Here is a 14,885-nt window from a genome sequence, read left to right on the forward strand (position 1 = left end):
TTTTATCTGTACAGGGTCACAGTCCTGTGAATTTCAGGTTTCTGCTGCCTGAATGGGTTGGGAGAGGCTGAAAAGTGGTCTGTTTTCAAAGTGTTTGATTGGTTTCAAAACACTGTTTCTAATGATCTTTTACAGCTTTGTTGCTGTTCCATGCAGTTTGATTTCTTTATTCAAAGAAGTTGGAGTAGGAGTGCTGTATCCTAATGGATTTCAGTTAGGAGTAAGGAATGCTGAAGAAGGCTCAGACACAGCACCTCCAAATTACAACTAAAAATCACAAATTCACACTTTATAATGATATTTTGAGGATACTGCAGATTTAACTATGACAAAGCAATTTGATTTATGACAGAGCGCTAGATCACGTGAAAATGCTCCAACAGATGAAGCAGGACACAGGTCAGTTAAAAAGTCAAAATAGGTAATGTTTGAAATAAAAAAGTTTATTTGAAGACTTGAAAAATAGCTCCTTGAAAGACCAACATTTCCAGAACATCAAGATACAATATATTTTTCCATTGTGTTAGAACAGAAAAGTCACAATCCTTCAACTTACTAGGCAAGGAATGAATTTATGGATCAACAAATGCTATACTTCAAACACCAAGAAAGTGAGTCGGCTTGAAAGACTAATTAGTAGCATGTAAGTTAGGTGATCACAACCCTGTGGCACACTTGTCATCACTAATCAATAATGCAGGTTAGGTAAGAGCTTAGTGTCAAAAACAATGAACCTATAAACTTTAAGGAGCTCAGACAATGAAAATATGCTATCGCATTTCTTTCCACATCCCACTGATGGGTTCCCAAAGCCTCCTTTTTAGGCTTCTGGTTTCAGAACAAACAAAAGAAAACTTTAGAACTTACAAATGTCAGTTCAGTTTTAACACACATTTTATTCACTTCAAATTTACATAATCTGTGCAAGAGACATGTGCAATGGAAGGACAAAACAAAATGTAGATATGGACAGCACTGTTACAGAAGATCCAAGTATTACTTCACTATACAGAGGCATGCCGTTATACTGCTTTCCGATGGTATTCGGGAGGGGCTACTTCATAGTCACTGGCACTAAACAACGTGGAAGCATTCTTCGCTAAATACCTGTGAATAATATACACATTCAGAAATTAAAATACCTTGTTGCTCATTGTCTCAAGATTTCAGTTTTAGTGTTCACAAACGGTTATTTCACTGCTTGGAACTGGATTCCAGCATATGCTGTTGAAAAATCTGTCAGTCTTTGAACAGCCCAGAGAAACACCGAGTTTAATTCTGGACAGGTGTCAGACGTTGTACTATTGAAATCCTACCTAGTGCCTCACTCAGAATTCCAAGCAGTGAAATCATATTGTCAAACAAATGAGACCACAGCCAAGTGTTGCCGCAAGACCTCCACCAGGTTGAAATAGGTTCCGCTTTGTATCAAGTGTCTGTCCTTTCTGGACGTCTGCCAGTCACTCAAGCAGGCAGGTAAAAAGTACCCTACTGTTCTGTACAAACAAGCGTGGTTCTTAACAGGTGCTAGCAGAAGCTTTGTAACTAGGGCCCCACCAAATTCACAGCTGTGAAAACCACACCATGGACCGTGTAATCTGGTTGAAATCTGGTCTTGTGTGCTTTTACCCTATACAATACAGATTTCAAAGGGGAGACCAGCACGTGTCAAATTGGGGATCCTGACCCAAAAGGGAGTTGCAGGGGGGGCTGTGGTATTGCCACCCTTACTTCTGTGCTGCCTTCAGAGCTGGGCAGCCGGAGAGCAGGGGCTGTTGGTCAGAGGCCCAGCTCCAAGGGCAGCGCCCAGCCAGCAGCAGCGCGGAAGCAAGGACGACAATACCACACCAGGCCACCCTCCCTTCTGCGCTGCTGCGGGTGGCGGCTCTGCCTTCAGAGCGGGGCTCCCGGCCAGCAGCCGCCGCTCTCCAGCTGCCCCGCTCTGAAGGCCACGCCGCTATCAGCAGCGGTGCAGAAGTAAGGGGCGCATTACCGCAGCCCCCCCACAATAATCTTGTGACCCCCCCACCACACACAACACACACACACACCCCCCCTCCTTTTTAGGTCAGGATCCCTACAAATTACAGCACCACGAAATTTCAGATTTAAATAGCTGAAATCATGAAATTTACAATTTTTAAAATCCTTTGACCATGAAATTGACTAAAATGGACCATGAATTTGGTAGGGTACCATTTATAACCAAGGCTAGTAGAGGAGTGGCCAGTCAATATGGTATTCTACAAACGGAGTGCTGCAGTGATACTCAGGCCTTCTTTGTAGGGCAGATTCAGGTTTCCTCCCTAACCACAAGCTTTTACATTTTAAATGGGGATATTCTTATGGTTCTGTAAGGCCCCCTGTGAGAATCACTAATTTTATCACCTACTGCACTTCATTTATTAACATTTTCAAATGTTATGGATTAGCTACCAATGGCTTCTAGCCTGTCTTTGATCTATGAAATTAAGTCAGTTTTCAATTCTTCACAATAGTGTTAAAGAAACAATGGCTTTATTGAAGGAATAAAGAGAAAGCAACAGAATGTGGTGGTAAAAAGACTAGATATAAACAGGTAGTTCGCGCATAGAGAGAAAATAATGGTATGCCTCTGGAGTATTAAGGCACAAGGCCAAGCAATTTCAAACATTAAGTATTTAAATTGCCTACAAGACTGAGACTGCCTGACATTTCCCTCCCGTACTGGAAAGCAAGAATCGTGCTTGTGCATTTGCCGGGGATTATAAGCATAGACACCAATGACAATTGGAGAATTAACCCTGCACCCAGAGTTCTAAGGCATAAGCCGTAACTAGAAGTCCTCCTAAATTTTAGAACTGCAGAGGATCCTTTCATACATTAAAACTTAAAATCAGATTTTAAGTTTCTAAAATGTAGAGGACTGATTCTTTAGAGTAGACAGCTCCTCCACTAACAGAGCACGAACTTCCCGCTTTTCGATTTCACATTTAAGTCCTATAGTAAGATAGAGTAAAACTTTAAAAAGCACCTAACTGACGTAAGAGTCTAAGTGTCTCGAAGTGCTATTGAACAAATGGGACTTAGACTCTGTAACTGTCGCCTTGCACATATTTCAGGAAAGGCAGATCAACGAGTTCTAAAACGCACCAAGAAACAAATGGCTTAAGCTTGGCCTTTCAATGAGCTGAAAGATGGTCTCGTAGCTCAGCTACTTAACTGGGATTAACTCCCAGCTCTGCCACACACTGAGACACTTTGGATAAGTCATTTAACCTCTATTGACCTCTATTCCCCATCTGTAAAATGGGGAGAATGCTCCTCCTCCCCACACTTTTGTCTGGACTGTCTACTTGGATAAGCTCTTCAGGGCAGGGACCATCTCTTATTGCATGTATGTAGAATTGGGTGCCAATCTTGACTGGGGCCTCTACTCACTTAACTACAATATAAAGCTGCAAAAAAATTAAAGATATTTTTCATTCAGGCAATCATAGACAGTTTTTGAAACTCCTGATGGAATTGCTCTGATTTAGCAGTTTGCAGCAGTGCATGCAAGAACAAAAATGGATCTTTTTTCTACCCAAATGGTTTGCTTGATTTCTTTCCTTTTAAACGGCAGTGTACTGGAAAAGAGAGGGAGTGTAGAAATTGGGCTTGTTTTTGGCTTAATTGGCTTGTGAGTTGCTAGTTTTTTTTTACTTATAGCTTGTTGCTTTCTTTTTTTAAATTGATCAGCTCCCAGCAAGCATGCAGCAAGCGGGGGCAAGCAGGGGGAAGAGTCAGGGGTGCACAGCAGGCCCACCACAGTCCCAGATTGCAAGCTGGGGGGCGGAATCTAGTCAGAGTGTTGGGGTTCTTACGGATTGGCTTGTTTTGAAATGGGATTAGCTTGATTTGTGGCTTATTGTGAAAGTTGGGTGCTTATTTACCACGTGAAAGTTGGAAACTGCTTCAGATGTCAAAGAACTTTACTGAATGTGAGTAATGACAGAAAAACTCAACTGCAAAAACCCATGCATTTCACCTCGGTTATGTGCCTTCAAATGGAAACACACACTTGTCTCTAATCAGGAACAATTTTGTAGTATGTCAACACAGAGTGCCAAAGCAATTTCTAGTACAAGACCTCTCGTACCAACTCTGTGTTGCTACAAAGGTATGACTCACTGCAATATTAACCAAGCAAGCTTTTTTCAGTTTAGTTAGTACAGAAAAATTTAAGCTGCTTTAGGTAAATTTAGGTCCTGAAACTTGAAATCTTTAACAAGTTTCAGCCTATTGTGCATTTTACTGAAGAGCAATACTAATTATGCATAACTGACCACCACCACAAAACTGCAAGAAAGGCTGTCAAGAGACCAAAGTGCTTGCTCTGGATTAGTGTTGCAGATTAACTGTGACATGCATTGTCAAGATGATAATCAAAATACTGTCAAAAAAATTAGAGTCAGAAAGCATGTAGGTCACAGTCGTATAAACACACACATGCTTAACATTAAACATATAAATAAGTGTTTGCAGGATCAGGGCTTTAGCGTTTTTAAAATACCTTCAACACACAAACATGAAGGGCTGAACTTACTTCAAGAAATCATGCAAGTAGTTTAACAACAGAGCCAGGCTCTTCTCATCAAGAGGGGTGTAGGCAAGCATAGCTCCAATTCGTACTGTTAAGAAAAGCATATATTTGACTGTTTTTCATGACAACTTTAACAAGTTTCACCATACATGAGTATAAGTCCAAGATCTGTTCTAACTTCAGACTGCCATTCTTACCTATGCAAGCTTGTCTAAACAACTATGTTTTGAAAAGTTCCATTCTGGGTAGGTGATTTGTGGCTTTGAACATTGTATATAAAATGACCCAAGGACAGAATTGAGTCATTTGTTTAGGCATTTTACTCTGATTCACTGTATTATTCCAATTAACAGGACAGAAAAGAAAAGAAAAGTTGGAGCAATGTAACCATTTGTCCCATTTTATGGTGGAATCAAGATGCCATACTTACCAAATAATCGTAGTAGGTGTGGTGCACCATAGACCTGTGACATAGGTGCATCGGGATGATCTGCTAAAATTTCAGCATACTGTGGCCTCTCAAATTTGTACAGCAGCTGAGTCCCCAGCATTACATTGAAGTACTCTTTTATTCCAGCAACAACTTCATTAACAGCGTATTCTCTGGCACACAGAAAGGAAATGTGAAATATCATTAAAAATTTAAATAAAAAACCAAACCAAACACCAGGGCTGTGATTTTCCGGGGTAGTTGTGCACTTGACTTTTAGAAGTCGGAAGAGCCAGTATTCATGAGATGGCACAGAGAAACATATGCATCATTCTAGCGGTTCTGCTTTTTAAAAATGGGGTATTCTGGCTCTGCATGAAGACATGCTTCAAGCCAACTTAGTTCTAAGAAAAAGTGACTAAAAGCAAACTTTGCCTTCCCACCTGCATCCGATACTTATCCAAATGCATGTCTAAAGGGGCACATTCAAAGCAAGATAAAAAGGCGATTTCTTAAAGTCTTGGAACATACACTTGTCAGTTCTATGCCACACACATTACTAACTTCAGCAACAATTGGCATTGGAATGAAGTCAGAGCTGGGTTTGATAGCTCAAGCAGTCCTGCACTTCATGATGGCAAACAATCATTCACGCAGCTGAATTTTAAAATATCTAGCCACACTTTTTCAAAACCATAATACATATGGCCCTACAAATCTTCAACTCCATTATCTGTCATGAAGTCATTACACAGTGTCTGCACCAGAGCCATCCTATGCCTCCAGCTTTAAAACAGTCTGTTGGAGGAACCCCTTCGATGTGCCCGACACCATGGGGGTCTCACTCTTCCTTCAGTGTAGGCCACACAGCCTCATCGGCTCCTGAGTCTGAGCTTCAACACTCCTGCTTTACACCATGAGCTGTATTCAGTGAGTCCAACTGAAACAGACTCCTGGTAGAGGCTGGTCCACCCTTCCAGGATTAATGCACCTCACCCAGTATTTACAGTGACACTCAAGCAGCGTTTTCAAAACAGCAGGGCTTATTAGGTAGCTGGAAGACAGCACAGGAAGTCCTGAGGTTAGCACAGAGAAACAAAGGTTAAAGCACAGTCCATTCTGGTCAGTCCAGAGCCCAGCCATGCTGTAGTGAACTCCATTTTCAACGGAGGAAGGGTGTGTCAGTCCAACCTCCTTAGTTGGTTCCCAAGTGAGAGAGAGAGCTCTCAAGTTTCTTCCAGAACTCACCCTCCCCTCAGTCTTCTGTTCTCAATTTGGGGTTTTTGCTTAGCTTCCCTGCTGAGAGGCAGGGAAATCCATGAGTTATTGGAGCTTGCATTGTCTTGTTGACCGGGGTTGGTTTCAACCAGTTCTTTAACAACTCTTCACTCCACCCAAACAGGAAAGGGACACACGACCTTATGACCCTCAGAGACCCTGAGACAATTTAATCCTCCCCCACCCCACCCCCACATTGGGTAGCCATGCAAAGTTGAGCAGGAAACTGAGGCACATATTGGCTTCATACGAAATATTACAAACAGTTCCCACTGCATCATCACACATAGCTTCGCCTTCTGTACAAGAGAGGTCAACTACTGCATCTCTCAACAGAAGAGACACTCAGTCCTTATCCCTATAAGGAAATTCAAAACGTTGAGGTTACTGCTTTTAAACTTTAGACTTCTGTATCATCAGCAAAGAACATAAGCCTTTCACACTGAACAGATTTAACATTTGGGGGAAAGTGCTGTGCTCTGCATAGGAGTAAGGAAGGGAAAAAGATGTACCATCCAGAGAAAAAATTCTCTTCCCCTCAAGTTAGTTTTATTTCCACAGGGTTCATTTACCATAGCGAATCCATTAAACCAAGCTATTCTCCTGACATTTTACAAGGAGTCCAATAATACCCAAACAAGAGATCAGGACACATCAAGAACAGGATGGAAGACATGGACGTTCTAATGCCATGATATAAATCAGCGTTTCATCCTCATCTGGAACACTAGTCACCCAATCTCAGAAACGATATTGTAGAATTAAAGGCATTTTCAGAAAAGGATCATGAGAACAATTAGGAATGTGGAAGACTCATTGGATGAGAGATTGAAGGACTGATCGTTTATCTTTGAAAGTAGATGTAAGAGGGAATGTGACAGAACTTTATAAAATGAATGACATAGAAAAGGGAGATAGGGAAAACAGAAGCTCCCAGTCTCAAAACAAAAAAAAAAGGGGGGGGCATTTGATGAAACTGAAAGATGACAAATTCAAAACTGATAAAAGGAAACACTTCCATGCAATTCAATTAGACTGGAATTCATTGCCTCATGATTTAATGGAGGCAAAGGGATTGGACCATTCACTTGGAATACAAGCATACCCAGCATTCTAGCAGTTAATACCAACAAAAAACCTTTCAGGTCTTAAACCAATCTCTATTAGTAATTAAGGTACGAATTTCACAGAGGGTACATTATCTCATATCTGCAAGCTGCAGGGTTTCTTGTATCTTCCTCTAAAGCACCTGGTACTGGCCACTGTGGGAGACAGGATACTAGACTAGATGAACCCCAGTTCTAATCCCTATGTTTCTATTCCCACTGACATCACATGGGTGTTTATTTCAATGGACATTGGATCAGGCCCTGGATCTGGGAGAATCCCATAGGAGCCCTTACAAGATGCACAAAGAGGGTAAGATACTGTGCAGCTTCTTAGAAGGGCTTCCCCTCATGGGCCTCAAAGTGCATGAAAGAGCATTCCAGTTGTGTCCAGCCCTAGAAAAATCCACTAAAAGAGAACTAAAAACAAAGCTATTAAGATTGCACAGTTAAGCACTCAGAAGTCAGAAAGCGTAAGCTAGGGTCTTGCAGGAAACTTAAATAGTGTATTGTGTGCATACAAACAGGGGGCAACGCTAAACAGGGTGTTATGAGGGAAACACTAATCAACCTAAGCTATTCAGAGCCACTCCAACAATAACAATTATATATAAAGACATGCAAGCCCAATTTTCAAAAGTGTAAACCTAGATTTTGGCATATACAGGAGCACAAGATTAGCCCCCTTTATGAACAGCACTTTTAGCAACTGGACCTTGTGTTACATATACCAATAGACGGAGAGAAACAAGAAGGTACATTTACACTGGTATTTTCAAAGAAGCTCAAGGAATCAGGCTTCTTTGAAAATTCCAGCCTGACAATTTGGTAGCACAGAAGTTATTTAATTATTCAGGTTCAGTTCTTGATTTGCACTGCAGGTACTCAAGTACCATTTGTATTTAACAATTTCTGTGGTCACTGTGAGATTGGGAGATGTTTGGATCAAACTGAACTCCAGGTTGTATTTCAGCCTTCATTTTAATTGTAACCATCAGTCACTTTGTGCTATAGCCTTCATTTGAGGATTAGAACGTTCCTTTCGGGCTGGGGACTGGTCACAAAGGTGAATGACTATAAATGGGAGTCGGAGAACCAATAACTCGGATTAACTCTCTGCTGCTGTGTTCTGGATTTGCAACCAGGAGGCATAACTGACTTGACTCTACCCAAATCTAAAAGGACAGGGCTGGAACTCCTTGGTCTAAGCACATAGCTGGAAAGCTGCAGTTTGACCACCTGACCACAGATGAGACACTTTAAGGGTGGGTCTGTGAGGGGGAAGCCATCCACCACCAGATAACGGAGCTGGAAGAGGAAGGCAACAAGAGTGGTCTACCTTGCTTAAGGATGCTGAACAAACCCAAGGCTGACAAGAGCAGGGAGATCAAATCAGGTGGATTGTGTTCATGGGTTTGCGGTTTTCCAAAGATCTAGAACATTCTAGTGCTGTTCCACAGTAAAGGTCTGTGGTTAAGAAATTCCTGAGCTAAACTGGGCCCAGGATTACGTGTGGTCCATTTACAAGGAAGCAGTGCTCATCCAGGAAGGGGGACTGGGACAGGCTGTAACAGTCAACAGCAGAAAGCCATTTTAATGGCTAAGACATGCCTTTTAAAATGCCATTACTTACTTATTATCAGTGTTTCCTCGTGATTTCTTGTAGCTTGCGTAATCCTCTAAAATTGAGTCAACGTTCTTCTTGGCAGGAAGATAAAAGAGCTATGAAAATCAAAGAATAAATAGATGGACTAATGCAAATAGTCTCACCTGCAGAATATTTGTGTCTGCATACTGGTTTTAAAGTACTGACAAATACAACGAGGACCTTTGTAGAAAATAATTTTTCTACAACATTCAGCTGTTGAGAATTTGTAGCTAGGATTTTACTTAACCATGAAGGTATTAAATCACAACTAATCATTCCGTCACGTTTGCCCCTTCTCTTTTTGCACGTTATATGCTTTTCAAAAGTCATCTTTTACTGTTTGACTAAGCAGAGCTCCTCAGAATCTATAATATGCAGCTATGAATTCTAGAACATCAGCAAACAAATCCCTACATGATCTAGAGGATATAGGTAGGAATTACAGAACTCCTCCCATCCAGGGACAAGACGGAGCACCACAATATCTTTATGCATCAAACCTTGCCCACTATTTTAAGTTTTATCTAAAATAAAGTATTCTGTTCTAAATCTAATAGCGGATAGCATTGGGTTACACACAAGAGTCCAGATTCTTCTCTTTTGGCTCCCTGCAGATATCAAGGGCTCCTCATTTCTTGTTCACTCTCTGCTAAGATCTGCTTGCTGACAGCAGACATATTTCAGACACCACTGAGCACACCCTGTATGTTTGTAAATTGTAACACATGCAGGTGGAATGTCTATCTAAAGAGGGCATCACCCAACTGTACCAGAGCACAGAGAAGCAGAGGAGTTATTATTCAAATGCATGTGCCATTAAGGATTTTAGATTCTATGTTTAACACTGTACATAGAAGCCATTATATATACACATACAAGCCACAATTAAACTGTATATTAGTTACTATACTCACTTTTCACTTCTGAAACATGAGCTCAAATACAAATCTTTTGTCACAGCTGGATTCAGTGATCCAATTCCTTTCACAAGAGCATTCCAGTCTGAGGAGATTCAGAAACTGATGTTCCCAGAACTGGAAAAAGTACTGTACTGAATACCACTACTAAAGTACATTTTCAGAGTTGCATGGGAAAGCGTCCACAGCCTTATTTCAGGCTCAAGTCATGGCTACTCATCTCTTAAAAATGTGACTTCTTTTAAAAGCAAAAGGAAGTAGTTGTGGCAGACTTACGGGCAGACCCAAGTTCGAGATCCACTCTAGGCTTTGGTGTTCTCTCAACTCCTTTCCTATCCTGAAGGTTAATCATAGAAGCATAGGACTGGAAACAGCCCCCAGCACTCAGGGCAGGACTAAGTAACTACTAGACCATCCCTGACAGGTGTTTAACCTGTTCTTAAAACCCTCCAATGATGGAGATTTCATAACCTTCCTAGGCTTAACTATTCCCGTGCTAACTAGCCTGACAATTAGGAAGTTTTTCCTAATGTCCAACCTAAACCTCCCTTGCTGCAATTTAAGCCCATTGCTTCTTGTCCTATCCTCAGAGGTGAAGAACAAATTATTCTTCTCCCTCCTCCTTGTAACAACCGTTTACATACTTTAAAACTGTTATGTCCCCTCTCAATCTTCTCTTTTCCAGACTAAAACCCAATTTTTTCCAATCTTCCCTCATAGGTCATGTTTTCTAGACCTTTAATCATTGTTGTTGCTCCTCTCCAGTTTGTCCATCTTCCCTGAAATGTGGCGCCCGGAACTGGACACAATACTCCAGGTGAGGCCTAATCAGCGTGGAGTAGAGCAGAAGAATTACTTCTCGTGTCTTGCTTACAACACTCCTGCTAATACATCCCAGAATGATGTTTGCATTTTTTACAACAGAGTTTCACTGTTGACTCATTTAGCTTGTGGTCCATTATGACCCCCAGATCCCTTTCTGCAGTACTCCTTTCTAGGCAGTCATTTCCCATTTTGTATGTGTGCAACTGATTGTTCCTTCCTAAGTGGAGCACTTTGCATTTGTTCTTATTGAATTTCATCCTATTTACTTCAGACCATTTGTCCAGTTTTGAATTTTAATCCTGTCCTCCAAAGCACTTGCAACCTCTCCCAGCTTAGTATCGTCCACAAACTTTGTAAGTGTACTCTCTATGCTACTAGCTAAATCACTGACGAGGATATGGAACAAGTCAATGTCTGTATAAAATGCTGCTATGGACCAGCTTTCTCTACCAGCTAAAATGAGTATGTATCAAAAGGCCAACAAACAGCCACAGGCAACATCATGAGTTTAAAAGGGCAAGCTGACATTTTAGTTTATGCCCGCCCAGACTTAAGAAGCCTCCAGGATGTGCTCTTAACATGGAGCTCTGCTGAACATCACAGGTGACCTGTGGGAAGAAGCCAGCTGGTACCTACAACCCAGTCAAATAAGCCTCAAGTAGACATAATACCAAGTACACCTTCAAAAACAGACCAACACATTCCCCCAGCTGGAAGGAGCAGAAGTTCCAAACTGTCAGTTGACATCAGTCTACATGCTTATAGATAAAGGATAAATTTTCACAATGTGAGGGTTACCTGTTTTTGCCTGGTGATCAAATCCCAGTCATCAACAAGCCATGGTTTCAGCTCTTCTGGAATTTTTACCTTTACTTCAACTCTGTTCATAAAGGTTTCTTCCTGAAAAATTAACAAAAAAGTCATCCTTCTTTGGTCATTATACCCAGGTAAGTCTTAATTTTCCAAAATGTAGCTATTACATAACAGTCTATCAAAAGACTCAAGACTGCAGCTGCTATTGTTACCTCAAAATCTTATGAAGCGACAAACAGTTCAACTCTTGCCAGTTCAACTCTGTTAGACAAAGCTATCCCCATGGCAGCACTTCAAGTCTAAGATACTAACCTTACAAAACTAGTAGAGCTTTTCCACTCGAGAGCATTACTTCTCTTTTCTGTTACATTACCTAGTCATTAATTCATGCTTACACCACCACTTTGTTGAACGGGGAAAACAGTCAATAGTAACAGCTAATCATAAGCCAGCTTTTAAGTAGTCACATAACTATGCAACTTCACTTCGTTACAAATGCCTCATGCGGTGCTGACGGCTCAGTGTCACCTCTGACTCTAGACCCACATGTCTGATATTCTTTAAATGCTATTAAATAGATCTATTGACAAATTAAGTGTTTTCCTCCAACCAAAAAAAGTTTAAGACCACTTAAATATCAGAACTTATGAAAATAGGTGTTTTTTTTTAAATAAAACTGTTGATGTTTGCAGCTGTGGGACTTAACTATTCCATTATCTCTGAAATACTTAAGATGCAGCCTCAACTAAAGCAGTGCTTCGAGATGGAAAGAACAAACTCAAAGCTCTCCGATTTCAGTCTGAAAGCTGCTCACAACGATAGCATGTTAACTGGTGGCATTTTCCTCCAATATACTTATCTTTTACCAGAAGCACAATGATAGCTTGGAGTGCTATGTCTGGAAATTCTGTATTAAACAGAGATAGGACGCTAACTCAGGTAAATACATTACTCAGAATATTTTTCCCCTGCTTCAATTACTGACATATTTGTCATGCATTTGTGACCGAAAAGATAAAGCAGATCAAAAGCTGCAGATTTCAACAGGAACTTGTTTAAAAACCAGTAACCAAAGACTGAAACAGAACTACCAAGACAAACCATTCAATCTGTTGCAACTAAATGGAGAGTTACTACAGAGTTAAAAATACATACACTTTCAACCGTGGGATCTACTCGAGCCCTTTTCTTCCTAGGAGGCTGGGGAGTCTCGCTGGTACTGCTGCCTTCCCCAATTCCAGGAGCTACACATACAAAAAACAGTTATTTTGTTTGCAGATGCATTTTATATCTACACTAACAATAGTATTTCTACTGACATTTTCACTAAAGGACTTGTTTGACTATACGCAGGTCTCAAACGGCAGATGAATTCATTGTTTTCAATAAAAAAAAATCATTCCCCCTCCTGAAACATCCCCTACATTGATAACTTGGACACAAAGATTACAGGTTACAAGGCAATATGTGTTCCATTGCGGACCCACTCTTACTCCTGCATGTCCCCACTATTCTACAGCAGCTGAGCCTGGCCAATATTCCATGCTGAAAGAAAGAGTACCCAACACCTGTTTAATCAGAGAAAGAACGATTCTACTGCAGAACTGTTATATGCAAACAATTTGTGTTGTTTTTAATTTGTAAGCAGTCCTGACCCTGGCAGACATTTCCATTTGTATGATTTTAATGCTTCCACCTGGTTAGCAGCCTAAAATCCGAGGCAAAAGTTATTTCATAAACTTAGTTGGGCAGATCATCAACCAAGTAAATGATCATAGCCCCACTGAAATTGGAACTATAGCAATTTACATATGATGAGCATCTGTCCCAGTAGATCTTCCATTATGTACCAAACATTAACTTACGAATAAAAATATGCTTACTTTTCTGTTTGTTCTTTTTTGTTTTCCTGCAAAAATGGAAAAAAAAAAACACATGATTTCAAGTCTTAAGGTACCATAAGAAATAAGTCTTAATTTTTGTGGACACCCATACACAAAGATCTCTAAAAAGTATTTAAAAAGTTAGTCAATAGGCAACTTGACCCAGTAACCCAGGACAATGAACAAAAGCCCACCAACCCGCTTGACTATATAGCGAGAAGAAACTAATAAAATAAAGGAAGGTAGAGGTTGTCACTAATGTAGTGTTATTTACTTTCTCCAATATAAATATAAAGGTACAACCAATGAAGTTAAATGGCAACAAACTCTAAACTGATAAAAGCTATTGGTGGCATGCTCTTAGCACCATAGTTAATCCTATGCCAGCTTTTTCCATTTAATAGAACATTTACAAGACCGTTTTGATTGGAATGGTAGTGTAAAAGTAGATTATATAGGTGGGAATTAAAAAAACCCACAACGCATGGCTAACTGATGGAATTCTCTGACACACGATAGAGGCCAAGAGCTACTAGTATTCAAAAGAGGTACTGACATTTATATAAATAATATCTAAAGTGCTGTGCAGAGGTGATACTTCAAAGTTACCTTGGGTAATGTGCATATCTTGGGTAACTAAATAAGATTTGTAGTTGGCCAGTATTTCAGGTATTTCCTATCCTAAGCTCAGTGCTGTGAAAGGAATACAGCTTGATAGGGAGGTTTATAATTAGTTAAATCTCAGACTAATCTTGGGTAAAATTGGCATGTTTTAGTACTATCACCATAGATGCAGAGGATGAGAAAAAATTTAAGTAAATGGCAAGGTCAGAATGATAAAGATGTGTGAAGCTAGTATGGATTGTCCTTCACATCTGCATCATGATTGGCAAGAACAGTTCACTACCATACTCACACCGCCTGACACTGTTCAGCACTCGCTCTGCTCCATGTACCTTTTCAGGTTTCTAATTGAAAGGCAAATCTTTAGACTGTTCTCTAAACCCATTACACTTCAGAACAGCTTTTCATATTTTTATGAAAAACAAAGAACTATACAGAGAAATCATTTCCATGAACACCTAGAGAACCTAAGTTGGTTACTTTAAATGAAAGCATGTAAACCCCCTTCAACTAGTTTTCTTAACATTCACAAATGGAGAATGTGCCTAAAATCATGCCTAATATGCAAAATCAATCACATACAAGCACAATTGTTTTCTAGGATATAGACAACTGCCTGTGTTACATATGCATCTGCTAGGCCAAGCCACTGGTTCAAGCTGTCTGGATACAGTCTTAAATAAGACCTTAACCATAATTCTGTCACATTCATATTTGCCTATCATCTTCAAGGACCGATTTCTAATACTACCATGACTTAGTCCAGATAAATTTGGGTGATGGAACAAGGACTCTCT

The 14,885-nt window shown here is 40.3% G+C and overlaps 1 protein-coding gene across 3 annotated transcripts in view; it reads right to left on the minus strand.

The window, feature by feature from the left end:
* Positions 1-470: 470 nt before the first annotated feature.
* The window catches only part of MORF4L1 (mortality factor 4 like 1), a 40,329-nt gene continuing 25,914 nt past the window's right edge, over positions 471-14,885 (minus strand). The window contains exons 7-13 of one of the 3 annotated variants that reach the window (XM_074966659.1): positions 13,465-13,490; positions 12,737-12,825; positions 11,567-11,668; positions 9,012-9,100; positions 4,995-5,167; positions 4,568-4,652; positions 471-1,107 (exon numbers count right to left, since the gene is read on the minus strand). In XM_074966659.1, the coding sequence (XP_074822760.1) occupies positions 1,023-1,107; positions 4,568-4,652; positions 4,995-5,167; positions 9,012-9,100; positions 11,567-11,668; positions 12,737-12,825; positions 13,465-13,490 (649 nt within the window). In that variant the 3' untranslated portion in view covers positions 471-1,022. The remainder of the gene's footprint in view (positions 1,108-4,567; positions 4,653-4,994; positions 5,168-9,011; positions 9,101-11,566; positions 11,669-12,736; positions 12,826-13,464; positions 13,491-14,885) is intronic. The other 2 variants (XM_074966658.1, XM_074966660.1) reach the window with 2 other exon arrangements.

Source organism: Natator depressus, chromosome 10 (assembly GCF_965152275.1).
Source record: "Natator depressus isolate rNatDep1 chromosome 10, rNatDep2.hap1, whole genome shotgun sequence".
Taxonomy (NCBI): domain Eukaryota; kingdom Metazoa; phylum Chordata; order Testudines; family Cheloniidae; genus Natator; species Natator depressus.